A 14,538-nucleotide genomic window follows, 5' to 3' on the forward strand; every position below is an offset into this window, starting at 1 on the left:
ATCTCATCCTGCAATTGGGGCAATACTCTAATCTACCGCAAAGTACTCAAGAATGAGACTAAGACATCATTTCCTTATTCCAGAAATCTAATAATAAACATTACTAGAAAGTGCATATTTTTAAAACGTAAGTTATCTGGAGACTATCTGGACTTTTCATCTACTTAATTTTTTTTCATTTCTGGCAAATGATTAATCTGCTGTCAGTGAAGAGTACAGACAGTCAAATCTTCATCCTCACAACAGGAAGTCAACAGATAACAAGCAGGGTAAGTTTATAACTTAGAAATATGAAAGCAAACAGCAGAAGAAACTGTTAAATTATTGGAAGCGGCAACCTCTAGGAAGCAAAAATTGGATGAGGAGAGATGAGGCAGGGGAGTGTTATTTTTCTTTATAAGCCAATTAGTATTAACTTTTAAAACTATATACATATACTCTTTTTTAAATATTAAAAATAAATGTAAAATAAAAGATAACAGCTCTCTATTCTTAGTGCCAGAAATTAAGATGCATCTAATACATACTAAAGTTATACAATATTTGTGAAATAATCACTTCTTAGGTTAAAAAAAGCAATAATGGAAACCACAGAGAATTGTGAAGATTAAAAATAACGCTCTTAAACGTATTTTCAAAAGTTCAAACAAGACACTTAAGAAGACAAACCACTAATCATCTAGACTGCTTCAACATTCTACAAATCCTTTAAATGGAAAAAATATCAGTGATTTCCTAAATCATTTGACTTCCAAATTGTAATTTAGTATTTTAGGAAGGACTCAGGCATGAAATAAACATTCGGTAGATACTCGTTGAAGGGAAAAAAACCAAGTGGTACCATAATTAATAGCACTACTCATAACAGAAAACCTATAGATCCTAATTTCCATTGTTAATACACTCCATTCTTTGCTACAGTGCTAGAAGCAAACATAGATGTTATACGTGTATCTATTTCAAAGAACCTAACTGTCTAAAGGAAATATATCATATAAAAAAGTGATTAACCACTACAATACTGTAAAGTAATTAACCTCCAACTGATAAAAATAAAGGGGAAAAAAAAAGTGATTCTCAAAGGGAATAAGGGAGGAGAGGTTGGCAGGAGAGCTGAATTCTTGCTCTGGCTGCAGCAGGAGAATGGAGGTGACACTCCCCACTCCTTACTGGTTTATTTCAAGTTTTAAAGGAATCACTGCTGTGGAGATCATTTTGTAATATATGCGTGCCTGTACGCTCAGTCGCATCCAACTCTTTGTGACCCCACGGACTGTAGCCTGCTAGGTTTCTCTGTCCATGGAATTTTCTAGGCAAGAATACTGCAGTGGGCGGCCATTTCCTACCCCAGAGGATCTTCCTGACCCAAGGATTGAACTCTTGCATCTCCTTCATTAACAGGTGGATTCTTTACCACTGTGCCAACTAGGGAGCTCTTTGTAATGCATGGAAATAATAAATCACTATTCTGTACACTAGGAACTAATACAGTATTGTTAGTCAATTATACTTCAAAAAACAATCAAGCTCATAGAAAAGGAGATCAGATTTGTGGTTACCAGAGGCCAGGGCTGAGGGGAGGGATAATTGGATGAAGGCATTCAAAGGTATAAATTTCCAGTTAGAAGGTAAATATCAGGGATTTAACATACAACATACATGAAAGTTGTTAAGACAGTAAATTCTAAGAGTTCTCATCACAAGAAAACAAAAATTTTTTTCTGTTTCATTTTGTATTTATATGAGATGAATGTTCCCTAAACTTGCTGTGATAATTACTTCATGATGTATATAAGTCAAATTATTAAGTTGTAAACCTTAAATCTATATAGTGCTATATGTCAATCATATCTCAATAAAACTGGAAGAAATAAAAAAGGAATCATTGCTTAATATTCATTCATCCATTCCATCTTTAGTTCTTCTTAGCATTTGTCATATGTTCAAGATCCTTCACTATTTTACTGCAATAAATAAGACAGGTAATCTTTTTTCCAAAGTTTTACTGATACATATTATAAAATTCACCCATCTTAAGTGTTACTGTAAAAAATCCAATGAGTTTTTGTAAACTTACATATTTGTGTAACCATTACCACATTCCACTTTTAGAACACTTTTATCACTCCCAAAATTGTCCATTTGCAGACAATCTCCATTCCCAGCCCTCATCTACCACTAATCTGTTTTCTGTCTCTATAGTTCTGCCTTATAAATACAAATTTCATATAATGGAGTAATGCAAATATGTACTCATATATCTGACTTTGTTTACATACTTTTTTGTGTTTCATCTATTTTGTCATATGTATGAGCACTTTTTTTTTTTTAATTACTGGGTAGTATTCCATTGTATAATGTACTATATTTTGTTTATCCACTCACTAGCTGACGGACATTTCAACTGTTTCCAACTTTTGGTGACTATGAATTAATGCCATGACCATGCATGTTCAAGTCTTCCTGTGGGCTCCTGTAGGAGATCTTCATCTTATCGGACAGTTGCCTTATACTTGTTACACTTTATCATTAACATCCAAGTTATTTTTCACATTTGTAAAATGGCCAACAATATGAAGCACACAATGATACTTAATAAATATTAAATTCCTACTGATATTTAAAATGTTTGTTAAAAGAATAAAAGAAACATGTTACTCAGCTATTTCTGATAATATGGGTCTTAAAATGTTAAAAAAAAAACCACATAATTTTGTCTCCATTGAGTACACCTGTTACAGAATAAAACTATTAAACATCCCTAGACCCATTTCATACAAAGCAATCAATTAAGCCTAAGCTTTTCTAAAAGTCTTCTCAAAATTATGTCAACATTTGGTTTAAACGTTACCTTCAGGTCTACATAATCATGCTCAAAGTATTCGGTCATTCATTTACTTAGTATTTATTGAGTACCTACACTGGAAATATAAGTACTCTAAAATTTCAGTCTCTTCTCTTATGTAGCTCACATTCCATCATCCATTCTTTTTGTTAAAAGTAAATAAATAAGGCAGAATTTATTAAGAAAATTGCACCTATACACCATACCTGGGGCACTATATTCTTACAATGTTAGATAACCACCATGTAACTCTTTTAAAGTACTTGCGTATGTATGGCTGTCCTTTTGCTGTCCACCTGAAATTTTCACAACATTGTTAACTGGGCATACTTCAATATAAAATAAAAGTTTTTAAAAAGTGTTTAAGTTTTATACAAATAAGTCATTCTGTTTCTTTAAACAGTCAGTGGACTAAATACAGTGTTTGGTAAATTCCATTAAAATATAGACTGAGCTTTAAGTAAACACCCTCCCCCTTGCCCAATAAACAATGATTCTATAGAAAAATGAAATTCAAAAACTTCTTTTTGACATATAACGCTATTTACAGAAATGTAACCTGCCTTCCAAAAGACAACTGAGTGGGTAACATGTTAAAATGATAAAATGAAGTACACCAAACCTTTAGAGACAGAACTAGAAATCTACATTTTAAATTGTAACTTACATGCATTTACTGTTACCAAAAAGACTATAAAAATCAATCCAAAAGACTAAGTATTAATGACAGTATATTATCTAGAGTTTTTGTGAAGACTGAAGATCACTTGTTCTGTTATTCACATAGAAGACATAGGATTATGGTGACCAAAATTAAAAACCTAAAAATTTACTTCTTGTAATACCAAGGTAAACTTAACCACATTTTACTCTCCAGTCTCTTTACTACATAAAAGGAAAAGTTCCTTAAAGTTCCTCAAAGAGAATCCTAAATTGCCCCTGTCTAATTAATCAAAATGAGAGTAAAGGAAAATCAGTTGCTTTATCAAAATATATGACTGACTAAAGACTAAAATTATGTTCTTCTATAATTTAAAAATGCTCATTTCAAATGGCTTCAAAGCTCTCATTATGTGGCCTCCACAAATGGTGTTTACATAGTGTTCTCAAAAGACTATCAAAAGTATTTCCCATGATAAACAAAGACAAGGAAATAAATACCACATGGAAATCCTTTTATACAATGTCATAAAATTAAATAAAAAGAAAATCCATAATACTTTTCCCTGAAATGTATGCAGTAATGTTAATGACAAAATTGTCTACTAAACCAAATAATTCCTCTTATAATAAATTCATTACTTAGACAAAACATAAGAAATTTCACCCTAACACTATGTTATGGAATCCCTGTATCTCTTTGAATGCACATTAAGTTTAATCAGTGAACAAGTATATACTGTGAATGTATAGCATTTTCACAGTAACCTATTATAATCTTTTTATTGTAACCTTTTGTAAAAAACTAAACAACCAGTGCGCTCTCAGAATGGAACTCGTTCATATGCAGGAGACTTCCTATAGGAGAGAAGTCTGCAACTCAGAAAAGGGCCCTCATCTGGCCAAACTGCTACCTTGAACTTGTACTTCTCACTAGCCTCCAAAACTGTGAGAAGTAAATTTCTGTTGTTTACAAGCAAAAAAAAAAATTGTAAACAAATTTAAGCTATCTACTTATTCTCTGTACCAGCATCTAACATAAATAAAAACTGCCCTGTCTATAACATCTTACTGACTTGTATTATTTATCATTTTTACTATATACAGTGTCTTTCCAAATATACCACAAGCATGCATAACAACAACTCTATGTATAAGTTCAATAAATTTGGTTACAAATTACTTTAAGAGAACAGTTTCAATAGATAGCAAATAAGGAAGCAAATTGGAAACGGTAAAAAAGAGCTCTGGTGGGAAAGCATTAAAGCAGGAGGTACAGACCACTCACTTCAGGCATTTCCCAGAGCAGACAAGGAGAACACTAAAACACATAAAATTCAGGTTGTAGTCACTGAGTCTTGGTTTTTAGGCAGATTATCACTAAGGACTGTTTGCTGATTCCAAAGAAACAAATCCCAGGGATTTCACTCATCCTCTAGTTGTACCTGTAAAAGTTACTTTGTATATCAGTCCAGTTTCCTTATTAATAAAGAAAGAAATAAATTCCACTTTATCTCACAGAATGTTCTGAAATTCAAAAGAAATAATAATGTACACTAAAGGGCTCTGTACACGACTAGTACATTAAATGCAAAGTGTTACTGTTACTATTATTGAAAATGGATTCCACCCTTTGATTCAGCAATTCTACTTCTTCAGGTCTAGCCTAAGGATCTAGGAGGACAAATGCACGAAAGAATCCATATAAAGATGTTCACAGTAGCCCTGTATGGAATGAAAAATTAACATTTTTCATGTCATTAGCAGATAATTGGCTTAACAAATTATGGTACACACATGAAGTAGAGTATTATGCTGTAATCAAAAATGATTTAATAGACATGTATGAATGTGAAAAAATGTTCAGAATAAGTGAAAGCAGGACTGCAAAGGTTCACAATCCCAACATGCCTTCTTTCAAACTTGATCCAGTCCTCTATTATGACCTTCATAGGATCCTCCAGCTTTCTTCTATTAAGCTCATCATAGTTTGAAATAATAAATTGATATGTTTACTTGATAACATGTATTAGATAATGAAGAAGACATATTAATACATATGTGTATACAGATACATACACACACCCCCCACATACACATACACACACACACACACACACACACACACACATACAGAGGGGGAAAAAAGTCTGCCAGTATTTTAAAATGCCAGAAGTCAAAATGAAAATAAAAATATACAAGCTTAAATTACATTAGCACTATTGAACAGAAATGGGATCTGGATACGTATTTTGTCAAAACCATACCACAAAACCTCTTTGATTAGATTAGTATTGGGGGAACTGTCTTCACTTAAGAAAAAACAAAGAATCATGCTACAATATATACAAAAGGAGGCAATGCTGTTTCATTTGTAAGGAGAAATCCAGAAGAGAAACCTTTCTTCAGGCCAAAAGTCCTGCCTGGTTAGAATTACGCATATACTGCTTAAAATCAGGCTTGATATTAAACTCAGTCACTTACAGCTATAAGGCTTGGACAAATCACTTAACCATCCCTAGTATGAGTTTTAATCATAAAATATATGATAATATCTTACCTTCATAAGGCAGAGAGCTATACCAGAAGAAATCCAGAACTCCCTTTCTGTGATTTGTGATCTTTTACACTTTAGCATCAAATGACTATTCTACCAAAAAGCCTTTTATCAAATAGGAACAACAGTTTTTCTACCAACTTACAAGCCATGATCATCAAAGTCTCCTTCAATTATACTTCCACAGGGAGATATATTTTTTAGAAATCCAGCAACCACAAACTTATGCTTCAATAAGTCTGAGTTTGTTAAAGTACATAAATAATTCTTCAGAAGTTTTCATTTAAACTTGATTTTAGTGGAAGACAAAATATCACAGAACACATCAGATCACATCATTCAACATATGGAAAGTACCTGAAGAACAATACTAATATCATTAAGAGTTTAACTACTACTAATTTCTACTTTTGGCCTTGAAACTTTGAGGGGTCTCTGTTGGACAAAGATCCAGCAACTAGTTCTTTAAGACAGAAAAACTGAAAAATAAAGACTAGTAATAAATTTCTCAAAAATAAAAAATAAGGCTTCATTCATTTATCCTGTGAACAAATAGATACATGTTTAAGAATAAAAATAGAAGATATATGTCAAACTACTTCCACTAGAAAAAAAAATCCTCTACAACTATCCTAGAAAAAGAATTCACCCTACTCCTGCAAACAAAAACCAAAACCCTAAAAATCCATGAAGATGATAGACAAAAAGGATATAAAGCTGAAAATGTAACAATACATCATCCCCTCTAAAATAAGGCTAAAACATTTCATTATTTTGTAGTTTAAAAAAGTTACATTAAAATCTTAAAAGCAAAGGGAAAGTTGTTTTGTTTTTTATGTCCTCAATCTTAGCAGATAGTACTGAAATACTGCTGCTGTTATAAGATTCTTTAGTATCCAAAGAATACTAAAGAAATAACTTGAAATTCAACAATAAACTGGTAAAGGTATACCTCAGAGATACTGTGGATTTGGCTCCTGACCACTGCAATAAAGCGACTCACAATTGTTTTGGTTTCTCAGTGCACATAAAACTTAGGTTTACACTACATTATAGTCTATTAAATGTGCGACAGTATTATATCTAAAAAAACAATGTGCATACCTTAACTCAAGAATATTTTATTATTTAAAAATGCTTACCATCACCTGACAATGCAGGGTTGCCACAAACCTTCAATTTGTTAAAAAAAAAAAAAAAAAAACACACAGTATTTGTGATGAACAATAGAGGGAAGTACAATAAAACAAGGTCTGCCTGTATTTTCTACTTTATAGACCACCTTAAAATAAAGAAAATTCTGTATGTGTGTCACAATCTCATACCAGTATTTACTGCCAATATTTGACAGATTTCTGGTTCTTTGCATAGACAAGTTTTGGTATCATTTTACTCTCATGACACAGGATAATAACAGTATTCTTTAATATTAATTGGAGTATTTTATATGTGTACTTTATACATGTAGTATATTAATTTTAGTATTTTATACATCTAATATATGTGTTTAAAAAAACTGGCAGATTGAAGATTTTTATTCTTCAAATACTGTACACTGTTTTCCCTTCCAAATGTATTGTCAGTAATATCCTTCCAAGTACAAAGCAATCAGAGTTTGCCAAAGCAGAAGTTGCACATTCTTACATTATTTCTATTCAGAGTCTAATATAATATTTGGCACAAAAGAAAAACTCAGTTCCAATTTCAGATAGTCTGCTTGGAGTTTGAAAAACCTTCCATTCTTCAAAAACTTACTGTTTAAAGAGCACTGTGATAGTTACTGGGGATAAATCTTTAAGCAGAAGAGATTCAATCCTTGCTTCCATGGGGTTTTTAGTCCAATAAATGAGACATGAATTTATCAATCATATAACTATATTTCCTACAAACTGTGATAAACACTGAAGGAAAAGTATGGATGCCATGAGGTATGTGACTACCTGATCCACTTTGGCAGGTGAGAAAATGCTTTCCTGAAGAAGTTATTACTAAGCTGAAGCAAGCGTGTAATTAGCGGTAACTTGGCAAAAGGGGAAGAAAAACGATTCTCAGAAGAGAACAGAGTATGTGCAAAGACCCTGAGGTAGGAGGAAATGTGGTGTATTAAAGGAACTGAAGGGAGGCTAGCCAATATAGCTCATCAGAATTGCATTTGGGACGAGGGTGGTTGCAGGGATACCAGTTAGGACGTCACAAGAGCTGTTCAGGTAGAAGTAATTGTATCTTGGATTAGGAAGGTAGTAACGAAGCCAAGAGAAAAGGCAGGTTCAAGAGATATTTAGGAGAAAATTGGTGTTACACCAAAGCCATGTAGAGCGGTGTTAGTAGAGTTTTAAAGGTGAGAGATCTTGGTATTTTTCAGTTGTGAAACCAAACAGTAAAGAAGCTGTGAATTTATCTGATACTACTCAATAAGCCAGAGAGCAACTGCTGCCAGTCCTCTAATAGCAGTAACACCTTAGCAAGGGTGATTTTAGGAAGTGTGCCAGAAGGCCATGAACCAAGACTACAGTAAAGTCAAACATGAATTTAAAGAATAATTATGTACTATATATCCCACCCTCTAATTGTCAAACAGATCCCAAATGATAAAATTAAATTTTCATGGTACCTTCTTTTAATAACACATTGTATCATTCATTTTCTCTCCTTTGTACTTCTATGAAAGCAAGGTTTCAAGACTTGGGAGAAAGAATAGGAATTCATATATTATGAGTCAACTCTCAGCACAAGTTTATATCAGGAATATCATATTATACCTGAGAATATTAGGGAGGGAGTCAATCAACATTGTATCTTAAGTATGCTACAATATCAGGGAAACAAATATTACTTTATGACATATGTTCAAGATGCTTAATAGGAACAGCAATGTCCATATAGGTACATTTTTGATAGGAAAATAAGACACATACACTCATCAACTCTATCCCTTTCCTTGTTTCAGATGACTAACATACAAAAAATTTTACCAGTTTTATTTCTGTTTTATGTAACCAGTATAATAAAATCTTTATTAAATGTAGTAATAACATGGAGTCTATAGTGTTCCTTACAAATGAAATAACAACACTATCTTCCCAGTACCCCAGTACTAGAATTTGATCCTTTGCTCCCTACTCTATGAAGCAGAAATCTTAAAAGGTAAAGAGAAATAATTCCTAGTGTTCCCCTTTAACATACTAGTTCTCATCTAAAGGCTCCTCCCTAAATCCCACACATGCGTAGACCTTCAGATAATATATCCTAAAATCTTTTTTTCTCTCTTTTTGTCTTTCTTACTATTTATATTTCCATGAAAAATTACTCTACTTAGTCTTAGGTGGTCCAATATACATGTGATTATTTTCTCTTGAGTACTACTACTAAGAATAAAGTGGCATACTTGTAGTCTTATAAATTTTCTGACATGCTGTGCTAAAATACAGAGTAATTAGCAATGTGGTCCGACACACAATAGTAGACTCCTAAAAAGAACACTAGCATGAAAGAGAAATTCCAAGCTAAGCAAAGTACAAGTCAACAGATGACAAACACATTAATGACCTGTAAGTAACTGGTAAAATCTAGAAACACACATCCAATTTATGCCTTTGTAATTCTTGAGTTGTCAGTAAAAATATCACATCTGTGATGGGATGGTGTACTGAATAACCAATATAGTAACTGATCTCTAAAACTGTCAATAAATCAGTGTCACAGAACTTCAGGGGAAAGAGAGACCTTGGTGAGCATGTAGTTAATCCCCTCAAACTATGACAACAGTTAAGGATAGAGAAAAAATGTAATGAGATCATATACTTGATTTCTAGAAAGCAGGAAACAATCAATATATACTTATACCACGGCAGAACCCAGGCTTAATTTCCTATCTAGTATTCTTCCCATGCCTCAAAGTAAAAAAAAAGAAAAAATTTTAGTCTATGCATGGATTGGAAAACTCATAAATTCCTGAATAGGTTTTAATTGCTGATACCTTAACCAGAGAACCTGAAGGGCAGGAAAATTTTTAAGTAATTCTTGTTTAATGCTGCCTATTTTGTTTAATATGCCTACATATTTTCATCCCATATCTGCCATACCAAAACAAATACTGTAGGCCCACAAATAAACATAAATACAGCATAATACACTTATGGCTAAATAATTTTATAATTTTAAAAATTACTTAAAATGTATAGAATAGTCTTAGTGAAGAAAAAAAACCAAAAAAGGAGACAGATTTAAAGATATTAGTGACTTGCCACAGTAATGTTAGAAAGGCAGAGAGGAAAGGTCCAACGTTTTGATTACTGTTATCTACAGGAACCTCAGGTTTTCTGCATCAATGAGTAAGAGCCCCTACTCCTGCTCCCTCCCAACCCACATCTTCAAGTGCTATCCAACTTCCTGTCTCGAGTTCTCCAAAGTCATCCAGCAAACTTAGTTACTCAGAGAATGCTCTGTGCCCCTCCAAAATGAATGCTTACATTCTCTAGAAAAAAACTTTGGAAAAAACATCTCATTTAAATCCTTTCATCGTGGAAAAGGCAAGCAACAGCTGGTTTTAAGACAGGCTTTTGAAAATTTCATATGAGATGAATCTTTAGAATACACAGGCTCTCTAGAAAAAAACACTGAAAAGACAGCCAGACACTACCAAAAATTTTCAAAAAAAGAGAAGTCAACTATGTCTGAGTATATATCCAAGTAAGCATTTTCTAGTATCTGTTTTGATTGAAGGATAAACATCTTCTTTCCTTTTTTTTTCTTTTGCTTTAAGAGCTCCCTTACCAATTAACTCTTCTCATCCTTAAAAAAAATTAGATCGTGACCAACTTCCTGCTGCATCTAAATATTTTTATTCCTTTAACAAAACCCTTGATTCTGCTTTATATCCTCCTTATTTCTGATTTTTAAAAATGCTTGCATCTCTCAAGTTTAAAGCCGGCCCAAGATTACTTTTAGCATATGGCTGCATGCATGGACCCAAGCTGCCGAATCTCTAAACTCACTATCCCTCTCAGTCACAGACATCTCCACTTGATAATCCCCAGCAAGAACTTCTTTGGTTGTTTTGCCAGATTCTATTTTTTCCCTTCTACACAAAGTCAGGTTAGGATTCCTAGACTTAATTATTTTAAAAAGGGCCAAATTCTGAGGGATGGTGATAAAGGCACCTGCTTGGCTGATAGTGTTGCTGTAGACTTGATATTAGAGGTCAGCTGGGTCAGCACTTCCGCCTGAGTATGTGCTCCCTCCCTTCAGCTGCCCTTTCTAAACCTCTGCAGCTCAATACCTGTTGGCAGTGCTGGTGTTGCTGCTCCCACTGCTGTGTTTCTGTGCCCGGCTCAACCTCCGTGGGGGCTTTGAATGCTGCAACCGGGGGCTCGGCATGGAGGGGAACGTTGAGGCGTAGCCATGTTCACACTCTAAACAAATGGCAAGAAAAAAAGAGGAAGAGGTAAGAGGGTAAGAAGATATACCCAAATTCCTGGATCTACAGAACTCCAGTCCTTTCAGTAACAGGTTGTTGAAAACAGAGAAGAAAAAGAGGTAAATTATTTCCATTCTTTCTGATTGGAAAATAAGATTCCCAGTCCTTGCCTGGTCATCAATCCTGTGACATTACATACAGACCCAACTCACGCTTGGAAGGTGTACTAACACCTCCTCTAAACCAAGGAACTTCTCCCTCCTCTTCAAAATCCTTTTCTCCAAGAAATCTTGACGCAAACACCCTCATTTTGAATGCTGCAACCCGGGGCTCGGCATGGAGGGGAACGTTGAGGCGTAGCCATGTTCACACTCGGCTACTAGGCGTAGCCAAGTTCCTTGGTTTAGAGGAGGTGTTAGGACCCTCATTTCTGAGACCAGTTACCATTCACCTAAATTATTTCATTTGTTTCAAAATCCCTTTTCGTATAACTATCCCCCTTCAAGGTGTCTCTCTCTTTTTGTGTACTTCAAACAATTCAATCACCTCGTTCTAGGAAGACATTTTCTCACGACACCACAATTTTCAGGGGTTGCACTCAGCACCCCAATCTCTTTACATTGCCCTTAAGTCTCTATTCCTAAGGGAATCCCAGTGCACCGTATTTGGATGTGCAGAGGTCACTTCTTCACAAGTATCTGTCCACCTCCCTGCTCTTCAGCAGGCATTCCCCGTCTGGGCTCCGGGTCCTGGCTCCTCCACCCCGACAAGCACTACTCCCGCCCCCTCCTCCGGTTCTTGGCGTCCTCTTTCCTCCCAGGTCCTCAAATCACCTCCACTCTCAACACCCCTCCCCTTCCCTCTCCTCCCGTCCACTCAGGGCAGCCCCGGGTTCCAGCCTGACGCCTCCCTCAGTCTCCCCAGGAGACAGTGTCCTCCCCTGCTGCCCTTCCTGAACATACACACACCCACAGGTGCCCCTCACACACATGCACACGTATTGCCTCATGTACCCCTTCATTCACATGCTCACTCCCTCTCACATGCTCCCCCCTCACATAGGCACAATTCTCCTCACACACGCACCTCCCTTACCCCACCCTCCTGACACAGACACCCCTCCTTACACACGCACTTACCTCACGTGTAACTCCTCCTCACACGCACTTCCCTCACACACGCACCCCTCCTCACACACACACACCTCTTCCTCACACGCACCGCTTTCTCACACACGCACACCCCTCTTCACACGCGTCCCTTTCTCAAACACGCGCCGCCCTCACACACACTCCCTCCTCACACACGCACCCCCCCTCCTCGCAGCGCACTCCCTTTCTCACAAGCACCCCCTCCTCACAGACACCTCTCCTTACACACACACCCCTCACATCAGCCGCACCGCACTCCCCGCACGGAAGAGGAGTGCGCGGGTTCAGGCAGTGGAAGAGGCGGCGGCGTCCAGCCGTTACCTCGGTCCCGGCGCTCCAAAAACTCGGCAGCCTCCAGCAGGCGCTGCACGTTGATCATCCGCACCTGCTCCATGGGCACCGCGGGCGGCAACCCGGGCCTCTCCGCACTCCCTTCCCCGGCCAACAGGAGGCGCCGCAAGCGGCTACAGTCCGGCGCCGCCCCGGGACATGTGCGGCGGGCTGGCGGGCCAACCCCGCCGCGGCTCGGCGAGCTCTCCGCCGCCCCCGCCGCCCCCGCCACCCCGGCCACCCCGCCGCCCTGCCGCCCCCGCGGCTCCGCTGACAACCCGCGCGGGGTTTGTTTACCTCTCCGCGCGAGCACGGGGGAGGGGCGGGAGCAGTACCGCGACCCGCCCCCTCCCGCCCCTTCCTCTGCCTCCTGGGAAATGTAGTCCCGCCCTGCCCACTGCACGCCGGGACTCGTAGTACGCACGACGCTTTAGTGCGCCTGCGCCTTGCCAAATTCCGCGATGGCCGCCGGGAAACGTAGTCCGTTTGATTTCTGTCTCCCCGGTGGAAAGACTAAGAGGTTTTCTGGGCTTTGCTTCTTGGAGGGGAGGATTTGAACGACTGTGGGTCTACACCCGGGGAGCCCTTCTCTCAATGACTCCTGGAAGGTGCCCAGGAGCTGGAGCATGTAGTTCCACAGTGCCCCGCTCCAGTTCTCCATCTACTACTACTTTCTCCTGGAACTTCCGCGCCTTGGTTTCCCTATCTGCACAATAGATACTTGAAAAGCCAAAAATCCCAGCTGAGGAACAAGAGATGATCCCGTCAGAGCCAGAGAGGCTCTGGCTTCACTTCATAGTTCACAAAGGCCCTTCTTCACTTCATAGTTCACAAAGAGGTGGTGTTTTGTTTTTTAATCTTATTTTTAAAACTTCCTTTCCCCTCCCTCAGCCCCTCATTCGTGATTTTAGAGACTAGCAAATCTCCCTGGTGCTGCAACTTAGTTCGGTCGCTAAGTGATTTGGTGCTGGAGTCACACAGGGCTCAGTTAAAATCCTGACCCTTCTACTTAACACTAACTCTGTGGACTTTTCAGACCTCATGTGCCTCACATCTATATCGGATGTAATGACTCCATTTATCCAAACACTGAGGGCCTGCCATGTACCAGGCACTGTACTAGGCATAACGTGTACAGTAACAGATGAAACAGACATGGGCCTTGCTCTTAAGGAGTGTATAGTCAGTAGGGCTTATTGTGACGATTAAAGGAAATAATACCATAAGTTAGTACGTGGCGCTCAATAAATGGAAGCTATGATGATCGTTTCTCTCATGTTCTCCTCCAAAGAGAGGGAACTGAAAGCAGAGGCTAAAGGCTGCAGGACCACATTAAAAGACTGCCAATGACTGCCCGCCCCCTACCCCCACCCCCACACATTGTCCTTCCGAGTCCTCAAAGTCTAGACCAGAGTTTATCAACCTCAGCATTTAGCAGTATTTTGGGTGAATAATTCCTAGTTGGGGGAGGGGTGGGGTGGGAGGTTTGGTGGAGACCTGCGCATTGAAGGATATTCAGGGGCCTCCCTGGCCTCTACCCATTAGATGCCAGTAGCACACCACCAACTCAGGTATGACA

General features: G+C 37.9%; 1 protein-coding gene across 2 annotated transcripts in view; it reads right to left on the bottom strand.

Moving 5' to 3' along the window:
• Window positions 1-14,538, bottom strand: part of MXI1 (MAX interactor 1, dimerization protein) — an 87,660-nt gene that overhangs the window by 57,770 nt on the left and 15,352 nt on the right. Inside the window, exons 1-2 of one of the 2 annotated variants that reach the window (XM_043475471.1) lie at window positions 12,951-13,083; window positions 11,341-11,473 (exon numbers count right to left, since the gene is read on the bottom strand). In XM_043475471.1, coding sequence (XP_043331406.1) covers window positions 11,341-11,473; window positions 12,951-13,023 — 206 coding nt within the window. In that variant the 5' untranslated portion in view covers window positions 13,024-13,083. Of the gene's footprint in view, window positions 1-11,340; window positions 11,474-12,950; window positions 13,084-14,538 lie in introns of those variants that run through there. The other variant, XM_043475470.1, reaches the window with a different exon arrangement.

Source organism: Cervus canadensis, chromosome 8 (assembly GCF_019320065.1).
Source record: "Cervus canadensis isolate Bull #8, Minnesota chromosome 8, ASM1932006v1, whole genome shotgun sequence".
NCBI classification, from domain to species: Eukaryota; Metazoa; Chordata; class Mammalia; order Artiodactyla; family Cervidae; genus Cervus; species Cervus canadensis.